At 54.3% G+C, this 15,551-nt stretch overlaps 1 protein-coding gene across 17 annotated transcripts in view; it reads left to right on the top strand.

Moving 5' to 3' along the window:
• The window catches only part of CACNA1C (calcium voltage-gated channel subunit alpha1 C), a 449,377-nt gene that overhangs the window by 296,894 nt on the left and 136,932 nt on the right, over positions 1 to 15,551 (top strand). For all 17 annotated transcript variants that reach the window (XM_043882595.1, XM_043882597.1, XM_043882599.1 and 14 more), the window contains exons 4-5: positions 8,154 to 8,293; positions 11,827 to 11,966. In XM_043882595.1, the coding sequence (XP_043738530.1) occupies positions 8,154 to 8,293; positions 11,827 to 11,966 (280 nt within the window). The remainder of the gene's footprint in view (positions 1 to 8,153; positions 8,294 to 11,826; positions 11,967 to 15,551) is intronic.

The following is a 15,551-nucleotide window of genomic DNA, read 5'->3' as shown; positions in this document are numbered from 1 at the left end:
GTGTTGAGTGGGAGCTCCACCTGGACCCGCCGTCTCAGAGGAAAGCCCGGTCCTCTAGACAGACGTTCATCACTTTTCCCAGATCACAGACGCCACACGGTCCGGGGGCGCAGTGTCTGGCCTGGATCCTGGGAGAGACCAAGGTGCCCTTTGCCTCTGGCTGGTGTTGGGAAGGGGCACGCAAGCTCACTGGTATAACGGCCTCATGCAGACCTCGTCGTGCTGTGAGGGCCTCTGTCCCTTCTGACCCTACCCACCACTTGGCTACTCTGACCAGGGCGCTGCTTCTTCAGTTGCAGGCCCCAAGGTGCTGAATGTCTGTGGACTGCATCAGAACTCGGGTCCCTGAGGCCAGACGTCTGACCCATCCACGGGCTGTTTGATTCTGGCCCAGCCCAGAGATCCTGTCCCCCCCAGACCCTGGCCCGTGGGGTAGGGGTGGGAGAGGGTGGCAGCAGGGAGCAGTGACTCAGGGGAGGGCATCAGGCCAGAGGCTGCTGGTGCTCTGAACTCTGGCTGGGTGCAGCCACCCTGGAGTCACATGGGGACTTCCAGCCACAGGGGCCAGAGGTCAGTGGGAACCTGGCTGCAGTCAGACAGAGGGTCCAGGTCACTGGCTTGCTTTCTGCACAGAAGGTAGAGAAATGGTCAGCTCTTCCCAGAGGATCCAAGCCTCACGCCCTGCAGGCCCTTTCTGCCAGGCCTGTTGGACACTTCCCCCTTTGTGCACCGTCGGGGGCTCCCACTACATGCAGGGTCTCTGAGGACAGACCCCGGGCTTCATGGGCATAACTTCAGGAACCTTACCCCAAGACCTCGTTCTGGGTGTAAACCGATTCCAACGACATCACACTTCTTTCCTGCTCTTGTGCATCTTCTCTTCCTGGCTATTCTACCTTTTTCCTCCTTTCCATCTTCCAGTTTTCCTCTCTAGCACTGTTGAAAATTTTTATTTTACTTTTTAAATTGAGGTCTGGGCTTCCCTGGTGGCTCAGACAATAAAGAATCTGCCTGCAATACGAGAGACTTGGGTTCAATCCCTGGGTTGGGAAGATCCCCTGGAGGAAGGCATGGCAACCCACTCCAGTATTCTTGCCTGAAGAATCCTATGGACAGAGGAAGCCTGACAGGCTGCAGTCCATGGGGTCACAAAGAGTTGGACTTGACTGAGTGACTTAGCACAGCGCAGAACATGGCTTATTTACAATATTATGTTAGTTTCAGGAGTACAACATAGTGATTCATAATTTTTGAAGGTTATACTCCAAGTTATGAATATATTTCTGTATATTAATTTTGTATCCTCCAGCTTTTCTGAATTCATTGATGAGTTCCAGTCGTTTTTTGGCGGTGGCTTTAAGATTTTCTATGTATAGTATCATGTCGTCTGCAAACAGTGACAGTTTTAATTCTCCCTTTTCCAATTTGGATTCCTTTTACTACTTTATCGTCTCTGATTGCTGTAGCTAGGACTTCCAATACTATGTTGAATAAATGTGGCAAGTGGGCATCCTTGTCTTAAGGAAATGTCTCTAGCTTTCCACTGTTCAGTAGGATGTTGTTTTTGTTGTTGTTTAGTCGCTCAGTCATATCCAACTCTTTGTGACCCCAGGGACAGTAGCCCACCAGGCTCCTCCATCCATGGGATTCCCCAGGCAAGAATACTGGAATGGCAGTATTCCAGTGTTGGCAGAGGCAAGAATACATGCCCTCCTCCAGGGGATCTTCCCAATCCAGGGATAGAATCCGTGTCTCTTACGTCTCCTGCATGGGCAGGCAGATTCTTTACCTCTAGCGCCACCTGGGAAGCTCTGACAATGGTTTGTGATTCTTTAAATGTGTTGTTGGATTCAGTTAGCTAATAGTTTGTTAATGATTTTTGATCTATGTCCATCGGTGATATTGGCCTGCAATTTCCATCTTTCGTGCTGTCTTTGGCTTTGGTATCAGGGTGATGGTGGCCTCACAGAATGATTTTGGAAGCATTCCTTCCTCTGCAATTTTTTGGAACAGTTTCAGAAGGATGGGTGTTAACTGTTCTCTAAATGTTTAGTAGAATTCACCTGTGAAGCCATCTGGTCCTGGACTTTTGTTTTGGTAATTGGTCAATTTCATTTCTGGTAATTGGTCTGTTCATATTTTCTATCTTTCCCTGGTTCAGTCTTGGGACATTATATATTTCTAGGAATTTTTCCACTTTTAGGTTTTCCATTTTATTGGTGCATACTCAGTCATAGTCATGTCTTAATGATCCTTTGTATTTCTGTGGTGTGTGTTGTAACTTCTCTTTCATTTCTGACTTTATTCATTTGAGCCCTCTCTGTTTTTTTCCCAAAGAGTCTGGCTAAAGGTTTATGAATTTTATCTCTTCAAAGAATCAGCTCTTAATTTCATTGATCTTTTCTATGATTTTTTAATTCCCTGTTTCATTTATTTCTGCTCTGATCTCTACGGCAGAACTTGGATATAAAACCAGGTGGTCTCCCTTCAGAGGCAGGGCTCCCAACACCATGCCCTGAGCCTCACCTAACACAACAAGGCGGGCAGACAGGTGGGAGTCTGGCCGGTGTCCACATGGAGCAGGGGAAGGCAGCCGTGCTTACCTGGCACCTGCTGTGAGATTCAGGGCCACACACCAGACTCCACCCGTCTTCATCACAACCCTCTGAAGAGCATCACTGGCTTCACTCTTTGTGAATGAGGACCCTGGGGATCAGAGAGACTAAGGGATGGACCGGAGCCCACACAGCCAGAGAGAACAGAGACTGGACTCAAACCCAGGTTCTGCACACTCCTGATCTTCCAGGACAGTCATCCTGTCCACACAGAAGCTGCACCTCCGTTTTTGAGAACTCCTGCTCCACCAGCATGTCTATACCTGCCTGAACCTGGGGTCCAGTCGTTTCCATAAAACACTGACGTGCTCATCCCTGGGCCTGTCCCAGCCCTAGTTAACCTCATCTCTGGACAGGGCCCAGGTTCCCCAAGAGGTCAGCGCAGGTGGCCTCAGCCCAGCCTTCAAAGCCAGGACCCGGGCTCATCCCCCACCCCCATCCTCTGGTGACCTGTGATTCGGCATCAAGGAGTTCAGGCAGTTGCTGCTGCTAATCAGAGATGCTGACCCCTGCTAGTGGATCGCCCTCCCATGGAGCAGAGGGTCCTGATTAAGTTAAAAATCTCATCTCCTTGAAAAGGCCCTGTGGAATGAGGGATATGGATGCTCCAGGCACCCACTGCAGTTATTTGGGCTTGGAGGCTTCCCAGAAAGCTGGGGTGACCATCTGGCTCCACCAGCTACAGAGGTAGCTGCTCTGAGGTCACCGACCTGAGGGATACGTTACCCCTGACCCCGCCCTGGAACCCCTTGTGGTCTATGGACTCCTGGGAAACACATATGCACGAGACACTGAACTCTCTATGAATTCTCATAGCCCGGCAGAGGAAGGAAGAGGCGTTCATTTCACAGATTAGAAAACTGAGGCCCAGAGAAGCAGCATGCCCCCCCGAACAGAGGCCTCTCAACCTAGTTGGGGTCTCAGCACTGAGGTGGGTGTGGGCTGGACCACATGGAGGAGAGGGTCACTGCGGGGCCTGACAGCCAAGGCCCTTGGTGTGGCCCATAAACGCAGAGCAAGGTGACTGCTTCTCGAGAACGCACAAGGTCTGGCAGGTGGACATGGCCTGCTCCCCATCAAGCCTCTGCTGGGGGCGCCAAGCAGAGCCAGCCTTCCATGGAACTCAGAGCGAGACCCCCGGCCTGGATCCGCTGAGCCCCAGGGCCTTCTCACCTGCAGAAAATACACCGTTTCTGACAGTCATTGTGAGGATGGAATGTGAGGGTAGGGGACTCTGAGCAGCTCCAGAGCGAGGCGTGTGCCCTCAGACCTCGGTCCCCTCTGCTACCAAAGTGTAGGAAACACTCTCATTTCAGCCAGATCCTGAATTAGACTAAAAATGGCCCAATAGCCAAAAACGTAAACTGTATCTGGTGACGGAGTTTAAATTCCTAGAAGACACTTTCATTGCCTTTATCAAATATTAACATTTAGTTTTTTATTTGACCCCACCAGGTCTTAGTCACTGCATGTGGAATCTAGTTCCCGACCAGGGATCGAACCCGGACCCCCTGCACTGGGAGCACCGAGTCTTAGCCCCTGGACCCCTAGAGAGTCCCTATTGCCTTTAAATAAAATGCCCATATTACTTTTCTCATCCTCCCAACTCAAAGGCCAAAAAATGTAAAGCTGAGCAAAACCCTTTTCAGGGAACTTATACATGTTTATAAAACATATTGTGATGGTAATATTTTTAATATTTTCAATCAACCCAGCAATTCAGTAACTTGAAAACTCTGCTTTGTAAATGAGAACATGTGAAGGCAAAGAATAAAAGACTTACTTGGCTAAAGTCACAAAGCAACTGAGAGGACATACCCGGTCAGACCTTTTCACCTGAAGTGTCACAGCCTCTAAAAAGCCCATAGTTGCAACTGGTTTATTGAGGGACGAATGGGGTTCCCCTTAGGAAAGGGGGTTGTCTGAGAGGACCGGTCAGGTTTCTACGGCCCAACCAGAGCAGCTAGTGGCCAAGTCCCCGCCGTTAGAAGAGAGGGCCCCCCTCCCTGAGTGTCTGCACTGCCGTCCTCTCTGCTCACTTGTCTTGGATGGCCCCTAGCCTTCCCATCATCCTCCATCCTTGTGCTAAGACGCAGTGAACTTGGCAGTGAGTGAAATACTGCTCTCTGCTTCTCTTCTTGGGGGAAATCCATCAGTAATTAGACTCATTTTTCAATTTTGCCACCTAGAAACAGAAAATGCCCATAAATCTCCCCAAACAGAAATGAAATGTAGCTGATTTAATTACCAAGGAGTAAACAAGGTGATTCTGCCTCCATAAGACACCCAAATGTGTTCGTAACTGACTCATTAAACTACTGTAGAAACGATTATTCTCTGTGAGGCAGAGGTGGGTTGGGGAGCAGACACGGGCTTTCGTGGGAAGGTGATGGGCTGGTGCTACCAGAGCAGGGGGGTGGTGTCAGGGACCACGGGGCGGGGGAGGGGAACAACCCAGTGGTGATGGCACCTCTGCAGACAAGTCTGTGACCAGGCAGGCTTTGTCCTTCCTCACCAAGACCCCCTCTCCTTCCCCAAGTCCCCCCCATCCCCCACCCAGGCCGTCCTGTAGGAAGACACTCTCAAGCTTTCTCAGGTGGGTTTACCTACAAGGAGTGGGTGGGTGCTTTAGGAGCCTCACTGAGGTAGAATTAGGGTGACCACAGCCTCTAACTCATCTGGGATAACCCCCATACACTGTGTCCCCATGAATTAGTCACAGGCTCTCTTTCACTCTCAAAACTGCCCTTGTTTGGATGGTAAACTGTATGGCCACTCTGTGCATCCAGCAGGGAGGGGACAGGTTGTAAGTTGGTACCAATAGACAGATGGTCGTTGTGTTGAGAAGGATGCGTGATGTGGGTCAGCAGGTGAGTTCACAGTGATGGCTGAGCGGTGTCTGCTGGAGTCGGTGGGGGGGTGGGGGCAGGGAGGCCAGCAGGTAGAGGCGGCTTGCATCCAGGGTCTCTGTGGCCCCAGCATTCATTGTCCCATCTACCATAGGGTTTATATCCACAAGTCAGAGCAGCAGCATAATACAGGGACCGTGAATACAATGTTTAGGGAGCTATTTCCCCATCCAGGTGGGGAGAACAGGAGCTGGGAACTAATCCCCTGGCTCCGCCCAGACCCTCACAGCTGAGGAAGCAGTGACAGGATGGCTGGGCCTAGGCATCACTGCCCTGGTGGGCTCCACAGCTGTGGGAGGGGACCAAGCCCTCCTGCTTCCCCCACTTGGGATGTCAGCCTTTCCTGGGTACCTGGACTCCCTCGGCACAGATCAGGAAGCCCCTGTGCACCCCGCATATGCTGGGGCACATTCTCAGCATCACAGGTGGATACTCAGGGCTCTGTGCTTGTTTTTAGTGGGTCTGCACACATTTCAACCAGTTCTGGAGGTCAAAGAAATAGAGGGTCCCTGCTGAACCTCAGCATAGCCTCAGGGCACAGTGATGCCCAGGACTCAGGCCTGAGGAGGCCGCAAGGAGTTGTGAACTCACAGGCCCAGAGGCGCCAAGGCATCAGCTTCCTCAGCCATGCCGTTCTCCACCCCCGGATGTTTCTATGGCAACATATGGTGTTTTGAAAGGATGACCAAGCTGTTTCACTTGCTTACGCTTTCTTGTTTGTTTTTTGGTTTTGAAGAGGGGGTTGGAATGAATTCTGTAAGGACTCTCATACCTCTAACGTCGGGGGAACACAGCGCTGCTCACAAGAGCAGTGCCACATGCACACTGACACACTCACACACACATTCACACACTCTCACCCACCACACAGATCACTGTGCCTGAGCTTCTTGGCGTCTGGCACCTGCCTCTTCCCTGGGTTCTTTTCCAGATCCATCTTCCTGATTTCTGGGCCCTTTTCAGCTCTGGCTCAGGCCCTTAAACCTGAGCGGTCTTGTCCCTCTTGTGTCTTAGAGGATAAGCGAGACCAGGGAGGCAGAGAGATGAATGGACCTCGGGCCTTGGGTCAGGAAGTCCAGCAGGTCCTGGGTCCCAGGCGTGTGCCTCCCAGGCCTCACCTTCTCAGTGTCCCAGTCTCTCCAGCAGCGAGGTAGCTCAGATCATCTCTGAGTTCCTTTGTCTCTCAGACCCCGTGGTTGTACACAGGATGCCGTCACTCCTGCCTGGAGACAGTTTCCGTGACATGGACGCGTTGTCTCAGGCCGAGGCTGTCTTCAGTGGGTGGAGCCAAGCCCCAGCTCTCCTCTGACAACAAACTCTCCAGGACCCACTTGTCCTGCTGCCCCGTGAGCCCAGCTCCCCTCTGAGCCCGCCCCGCATGCATCTGACACCAGCAGCTCGGCCTTGAGTCCAGAAGGGGTCTCCTGGCCTTGGCACCTGGAAGCGCACATTTGAGACCTTTCCCAGAAGCCTCTGGGGCACCTGGAGTTGAGGACCAGTGGCCCATGTGCTGAGGAGGCTGGGTCAGATCCCACGGCCAGATCTCCTCCAGTCTGTCTGGATGGGGCCCAGGGTTCTGCCCTTTTTAACTTTGCATCCCCAAACCCTGATCTGGGCTCAGAAGGCCACCACTGGCTCAGTGTCTCAGGGATGAGGAAGATGTGCTTGAAGGGGTGGGGTTGTGGTGAGCCAGCAATTCACCAGCTGGGTGGGCTGCAGATGGTGTGTCCTCCCGGGATGCCCCATCCACAGTGTGGGTGGGACCTGAGGGTCTTCAATGAGCTCCTCCTGACCCACAAGGAGGGGCAGTGGGTCTGAGGTCTGAGCAGATGACTCCTAGAGGCCAAGGCTCCTGTAGAGCAAGCATCCATGTGTGAAGGCCATGGGCAGCCTCCGCCCGGTGGGGTCATGACAGCTCCACGCTGGAGAGCAGCTGCTGGGGCGGAGAGTGGAGGGAGATGGTGAATCAACCCCGAGTCGGCTGGAGCCAAACCAAGTGTAGACTCCTGTAACAGAGCCTCATCCACAGCAGGGCTCTCTTAGTGGGTGGAGAGGGAGGAGGAGCACCCCACCCCACCCCCATCCAGTGCTCACCCCATCCTGGGAACACTGGGGCTCCTGCTGACCTGGTCTCGGTCTTTGGACAAAGAGTTTTGTTTTCTAAAGGAAAGGTCAGAGCACGTGGGCAGCTGCCTCTGTCTCCTGACCAGTGGAGGTTCCCAGACTCCAGTTCTGGGTTTCAGGAGACTGGGCTATAGCTTCTGGGTTTGTGACTCAGAACTGTGGCACTTTCTCTGCACTTCCAACTCCACCCTCAGCTCTCTCATCCTGAGTTCTCTCCTGAGAAGTTCAAGCAGGTGTTCATTGATTAAGATTTCTCAAAGGTGTGCAGTTTTCCCACCACCCTAATTTCTGCATTTTAAGACTAGAAGACTAGTGGATCTGAGTGTGCCTGTGGAATAGACTGTGGGGTTGGGGATGTGACAGGGGTCCCTCCCAGCGTCCCCCTGATCCGACCACAGAGGGGCCCCTTCTCTACTGGCTTTTGACCTGTGGGGTCAGAACTTTCCAGACACCCCCCGCACCCCCCGCCGTCTGATGACCTTCTCTCTTTACTTGTGTTTCCTAGGAGCGGGTGGAGTATCTCTTTCTCATCATTTTTACTGTGGAAGCATTTTTAAAAGTCATAGCCTACGGACTCCTCTTTCACCCCAATGCTTACCTCCGCAACGGCTGGAACTTACTAGACTTTATCATCGTGGTTGTCGGGTGAGTACGAACTCCCACACCGCCAGCCACCTCGGCCCCTTCCCTTCCGCACATACCTGCGTCTTTTTGCTTTGGTCACAAGGGCCCTGGGCTTCAGGCCAGACCAGAGGATCTATTTAAAATCCCTCTGGATTCAGACTCTCTGCAAAGGGAGGGGAGCTGTTACCTGGAATAGTCCGGTGCTACTCCCACCTGCACGCCCATACCTGCACACACACACACACACACACACACACACACACACACAGAGGTGAATCGAGGGTTTCTGCTGGAGTCCAGGGTCCTCTCTGCAGCCAAGGAGAAGCCTCAATTTTAGGTCTTTTATTCCATCTCCAGCCTCACCTGGCCTGTGTTCCTGGATGCCTCCCCCAAGGTGAGGCAGAGCAGGTGTGTTTGGGCTGGACGTGACCCTGCAGCCACTGTGAGGGAGGGGTGACTGGCACACGGGGGCCAAGACCCCTACCTGCAACTGAGGGTCCTCATTCAGTGGCTGCCCGGGACTGATGGGCGAGAGGAAAACAGGACTAGGAAGGGCCAGGGGATGGGACCAGACGCACTTCTCGGGAGAAGAGTAGGGGAGAAGTGTAGGAGAAGGACGGGCACCACCTACGCTCAGAAGCAGAGCAGCACCAGCATCTGCAGGAAGCCTTGGGGCTGTGATCTCCTTGTTGGGGCGTCAGTAACTTTGGGGAAGGGTCTTTGTCAAATGTTGGTACAAACAAACCCGCACGCACTGCTGGAGACGCAGGTACTGTTGACCAAGCTCCTGCCACTCATCCATCCATGCAGGGCAGGGTCCCCACGCCTCGGGGCTGACCTGGCGCTACGTCAAACCCACCTGGCGCTCATGCCCTCTCCAGCCCCACGGCCTCCGGGGTCAGGTCCGCGTGCCAATGGGCTCTTATCTAGGGGACCATTCCAGCCAACCCGGGGCTGATGCTGCTTTGGTGGCTTCCCCAGAGAACACCCTGCTCGGAGCCCATGGGCATCTGGCCTCTCCCGCAGGAAGCGACGAAGCAAGTCAGGGCCACGTGGGAGCGAGACCCTGTCTCCGGGAGTCTGGATGGCTTCTTGCAAGTGTCTGAGCGGTGTTAGGGTTTTCACCGCTGTGCTTTTTGCCTGGCTGATGCGTGACGCACTTTGCAGTAACATAAGGGACACTGGAGACACGAGGGACATGGAAGCTCCTGAGCTGTTAGCCACATGTGGATGTCGGGTGAGGAAGCAGCTCTGCAAGAGGTCCTGTTCACACTGGGTGAACAGAGTGACCGACGAGTGCCTTGAACTGACTCAGCAAACCATGGCAAAGGTCTTTAGGGCGGTTGTTCCTCACACGTCTGCATCCTTTTCAATTCAGCGTCTTCCTTGAGCCCTGAGTCTCCTGGGAACCTTTCACAGACTCGCAGGAAGAGCCAGGACCGAGACACGGTGCTTCTGGGGCTAGCAGAGGAGAGAGGCCTCGCAGGGAGAGGAGCTGTGTCTTCTCCTGTCTGCAGGATGGACTGGCCTTGGTCTGTGCCATGTTCTGTCCCATCCGCGGCCTTCACCTGTGCGTGGGGTGGGGGCAGGAGACATGGGCAGACCTTGGACAGGGTCCCTGCTGCGTCTCTGCTTGTGTGGACTCTGCTCCTCCTGCAGAGTGGACGGCTCACAGGTCAGCCCAGATCCCAATCCCATCTGCCCAGTCCAGGCTGTCAGACTGAGGAAGGGAGAGAGGCATCCAGACTTGGCACCCTTGCAGAAGTGCCTCCAGCTGACTTCACAACACGGAGGCCACGAAGCCAGTCCCGGCCCACCTGTGGTCCACCTGTGGTCCACCAAGGCCCTCTGTCTTTTTCCCACTGATCGCACACTTGGGACCTGGTTTCTCCTCCCCGAGTTGCTAAGTCTTCAGGGTTCTCCATCCAGTCTCGATCTTGGCCCATCCTTCTAACTCAAAATGTGGCACACGCCCCCCACGAAGGGCATGGACCAATCACCTCTCTTCTGCCATGCCCACCCCCCACTCCCCCCCTTCCCAACCCTTTACCTGGATGTGCCCACCCCCCACAAGACCCATTCCTTTTGGAAGTGGAAGTGGAAGTATCTCCTAGAAACAGTGGGGACACAGCTGCTGAACTTCAGAGTCTCTGTGAGCTACACCCCCCCACCTCCACCAGGTGCCTGCGGAGCCTTCCCCACCCCTTCCCACCCAGCAGTCCTCCCTGCCCCCACTGGGCATCCTAGAGCCCTCAGTAGATGCACCCACTCTGACCATCTACTCCAGCCTCAAGGGTCTTCACTGTGTCTCCATCTCCCTTCCAGTATGGGCCCTGCCTCTCAGCTCATGGGCCCTCCAGAGACTGTTGTCCAGTCTCGAATGTTGGGCTAAGGAACTGACAGGCACACTCCGGGGGGGGGAACGCCTGGAGATAGCCCCCCACAAGCATCCTCATGTGCTCCCAGCCCTGGATGGCGGGGAGCACGAAGCAGTGTTTTCGCCTCCACGGTGTCTGAATGAGGAGCAGCACACGGCCTCCGTGAGCGGATACCTTCCAGACCCAGTCCCAAACTTTCTACCCCTTCAGGGTTGACAAAGGGGAAGGCTGTTCAGTCTCCAATTCCCTCCGTGAATAATATTTGTGGACATCTTGTACATCAATAAGCGTGTTCCTTTCTTCCAGGAAATTCTAAGCACCAAATCTGGTTTAGATTGGGGATGTTGTTCAACAGACATGCAGACTGTTTTCCTCAGTTTCAGTAGAAAGAAGACTTCTCTGTGGAGAAAGGACCCGGCTCCCCCCAACCCTGGCCACCCCTGCCTGGATCACAGGCGTCGCCAGTTAACACGGGGAACCGTCCAGCTGCCAAGCTGGGGTGAAGGAACCCTAGAGCAAGAAGGATGTCAGACTTGGTCCGGGCAACTCGTCAGAACTTCTGGCTGCAGCCCCCACTGTGCAGACAGCCTACTCAGGGCCCCCAAGCACAAAACAGACCGAAGGGAAGCCGCTCATGCCCCGTCTCACCGCCCTCTGTCAACCTTGTCCCCGTCAGTCCACCAGACACACCTGCTGCCAGGGTCCCAGGGGGCCCTGCGGCTTCCAAGCCAGTCTCCCATCCTTGTACCTGAGGCACTGCGTCAATTTCCGTAGGACCCTTTGTTTCTGCCCAGGTTCAGGTCAAAGACAGAGGCTTGTCAGGCGGGAATGTGGTTCCCGGGCACACAAGCCTGGACATCGTGGGGGGCAGAGGGCACCGAGGAGGGACGGGCCCTGGCAGCAGCCCCCGCCTGCCTGACGCTCTGCCCACACTGCTGATGCCAGAAAACCCAGCTTGATGCTGGCACCGGGCTGCCAGGGCCTCTGTCAGACCTCTCCAGGCAAGCGGGACCTGCCTTGAGGTACCGTCATCTGATGAGAGTCAGACCCTCCAGCACACCCAGACTTTCCTGACTGGAGCCACCTGCAAATCCCACTGCCTGGCATCCCTGGAGAAGTTGGAGCCCCGCCAGGCAAGCAGGACATCCTGATGTTCCCTCTCTCCTTCTATTCCAGGCTTTTCAGCGCAATCTTAGAGCAAGCGACCAAAGCCGATGGGGCCAACGCCCTGGGAGGGAAGGGTGCTGGATTCGACGTGAAGGCGCTGAGGGCGTTCCGTGTGCTGCGGCCCCTGCGATTGGTGTCCGGGGTCCCGAGTAAGTAGCTCATCCGTTCAGCCATGTGACCTCTCCCCTGTTCCTGCTCACCCATCCTGAGTTGCCAAGGAATCTGGTTTCCTATAAATGGAGGGTTTCCTTGAATGGGTCCCTTTGCTGTAAAGACCCCAGCTCTGATGTGAGTCCATTAAAACCCACCATGGCTCCTGCTCACGTGCCCCCTGGCTGAGACAGCTGCACAGAGAAGAGCCTGTGGCCATCTGCGCAGCCCGGCCCCCACCCCAGGCCCCCTGGGCTGGGAATTCAAACACATTTGCAGCAGAAGAGCAGAGAGCTAATCCCCCAGGCTCTCAGGGCACAGAGCTGACAGGATTATCTCTACCGTCTGTATTTTTTTTCAAAGAACAATCAGAAAAGCATCAGTGGATGTTCAAAAAGTCCCATTTTGCCACCTCTCCCAACCTCTCCTCCTTTCATGTCACGTGGGGTGTCTCCAGCCTCAGAAGCCCTATTTTTGGACCTGCCGCCTATTGAAGCGAGAGCTAGTTTTCCCTGAGGATGGAGGGTGCTGGCCTGAGTTGGGCAGATGGGCGTGGGAGAGACTGTCCATCAGGGGATGGGCCAGGGTTGGCTCCCCATCCCCGATCCTGCAGGAACCCCCCACCCCACCCCGTTGCAGAGCAGCCCCCAGCCCTGCACACAGAAGGTCAGGCTCCCAGCATCCACTCCAGCAAAGCCCAGCCCAACCTGCTGCAGGCTCAGTCCACTTTCTGAGAAGTCCTTCCACTCCTTGTTCACTGGTGGTCCCTGAACCTAAGATAGGATGTAGGTGCTGGGATGTGTCACAATCCACTCAGCTTCTGGCCTCTAACTCAAGGCAGAGGGGGTCCCCAAACCAGGCTGCAGCCAGACTAGCTTGGAGATAGGGCCAGGCCAGGAAGGCAGGGGGCGCTCTGCACCCCTCACCTTTACACCTGCATTGCCACCAACCTGGTGACGTTGTCCTGCTTGGCAGGTGAAACCTGCCTGGATGCAAAATTGTGGGGACACGGGGACCTTGTATTAACCTGTCCAGTCCCTGCCGCACCTGCACACAATGCTGGGAACATCCCCTAGATTAATTGAACTGGCCACAGTGGGGGACCACGTTCGTGACTCAGACCAGCTCTCCCCGCCACATGCACGACTTCCTGTAAGGAGTTCCAAGCACGTAACCCCCAATGTCTTCGACAATTTACCCTCGTACCTGCCTCTGCAGTTACCTTGTAAGCCCCTGGAAGCCCAGACATGCCCCACACTCTCTGACGCCTGCACGGTGCCTGTCCCGTCTCTACTCAGGGCGGGGGCACTCCCTAGATGGGCGATGGCAGGAGTGGGGGACCCTGGGCAGTGGTGGCCTGTGTTAACTCAGAGGGAGTGTAGATGTGGTCACACAGCACAGGTCAGCAGATTTCCTCTGCCTGGCCTTAACCACTGGCACTAGGAATGGAAAGTGTACCTGACGGCTGAGACCCAAGACCTTTTAGCAAAGCTGAAATTATGGGGTTTTCATGATCGATCAGCCATCACTCAATAGGCCTCGCTCAGGGAATGAGAAGGCGGGTGACAGTGAGTCTGTCACAGGACTCTCGTGGCAGGACTTCCATCTGGATGCCCCCCAGCTGGCCTCAGCCCCTTGGTGTCCACAGAAACGGCACCTTCTCAGGGGCCTGTCCCACTGCTGTGTCCTCCGTCCATCTCTGCTTTCTTCCCCTGCTTCACCCTCCACCCTCTTCCCTGGTTTATTTACTTCACACCCCTCACCTCATGAGAACAACCAGGTTTTATATCATTCACTACTATATTCTTGTCACCCACTATTGTCTACAAAACGCCAGGTCAGTCTTTGTGGGGGGACTGGCCCCTCGTGGCCGAGCACAGGCTCCACATGGTGGGGGCAGAACCCTAACACCCCCAAACGACACCAGGGCTAAAGACCTTCCTTCCCGGGCGCCTTCTTTAGTGTTTCTGAAGGGCTTTTTCTTCTGTGTTATTCGATCTTCATGGCAACTGTGCACTGTGTAGCTGAACATGCAGGTGCTGTTTCTATGGCAAATATGCTGACTGGGTGGTTTGCGGGACCTGAAAGCCCACGCCCACGAAGTTACCGTTACTCTCTGTGTCCATACATGTATTAAATGCCATGGAATCTCAGGATCACAGATACGGAGGGTGAGAGATGGTGGTGAGGGTACAAGCCCATGAGTCATTTATTAATTTGTTCAACAAAACCCACCGAGTACTTACTTCATAGAGGACTTTTCTAGCCTCACAACAGATACAGAGGTGAGTCAGACACTAAGAGTGTTCTCAGAGAGACTGAAGTGTCAAAGAAAAAATGTTCTTAGAAATGATGGTGTAGAGCAAAAATAGAGATGTGCAAAAAAAAAAGCAGATGAGTTCTGTGGCCAGTGTGCTCTGGGGGACTCCATACTCTGGGGAGTGCAGATAGTAATCAGGAGAGACTTCCTGGAGGAGGTGGCACTCCTTGGAGGAGGAGGAGAGGCCTTGAAGCGTAGGTAAGGAGGGGCATCTGGGACCTCAGGACGAAGAGATAGGATAACTGTGGCCCTGGAAACATGCACAAGGAGGCGGAGGATCAGGGGTGGGTCTTGCTGTGGTTGTAGACATCAGGACACTCTCAGGACATGCTGTGTAGCTGAGGCTTGTCCACTCTGCTCCAGGCATGCTGCAGTGGAGTCTGATGGATAAGTTACTATCAGTGACACAAGCGACCAAACCAGGGAAGTCATGACTATTTATGCTCTACCTGAAGAAGCTTAAAAATTTATAGGGACCAAGAAACTTAACCTGTTTACTGAGATGCACAGACTCCCCCAGGAGGAAAATGTCCCTTTTCGATTTGAGCACAAAACGCAGGTGGTGACAGATGTCTGGGTTACCACCTGCTAAATGCAGAGTTGGGTGTCTGAGTCAGGATCTTGGCCTCCAAGAGCTTCATTGGTGGGTTGGTCGGCCCAGTGGTCCAGGAAGACAGGGCTTTAGCCCTAATTTACAGGCAGGCATATGCAGCCCAAGTGTTTCTCCCAGAGCCATGAATGGAGATGGACTCAGGCCGTTTTCAACGGCAGGGTCATCCCCTACAGCAAACCGGCCTCTGCCACTGGGGGAGACACAACTGGCCACAGGTGCCCACCTGGCTCTTGAGATGGGCACAAGTGATATTTCAGGTGTTGGTGTATTTGCCTTTCAGTGGTCCCTGAGCCCTGGCCACATGGGCTGAGGAGAAGTGGTCCTCTTCTCCGTGAGGGCCTCAGGAGAGTGGGAGCACGAAGGGCCTGCAGTGCGGACACCAGGGAGCTGAGTCTGGTCAGCGATGTGACCTGCCCTTTAATCTCTGACCTGCAGTTTTCGCCCTGGGAAACAAGAGGTTTAAATTGTCTCAGTCCTGAAATTCTAAGCAGTATCGTCCTGTGCCTCAGTGACAGAGAACAGCAGTGAGCTGAGAACTTCTCTGGAATCACTAATTCTAGGCTGAGTCCCAGGCAGGGAATGACCCTCGGGGGCTCCCATCATGATGGCCATCAGTCCAGACAGGGCAGTTCCCCAAACCCTGGCCTTGTG

This window comes from Cervus elaphus, chromosome 22 (genome assembly GCF_910594005.1).
Source record: "Cervus elaphus chromosome 22, mCerEla1.1, whole genome shotgun sequence".
Lineage (NCBI taxonomy): Eukaryota > Metazoa > Chordata > Mammalia > Artiodactyla > Cervidae > Cervus > Cervus elaphus.
This window is presented reverse-complemented; position numbering and strand designations above follow the sequence as displayed.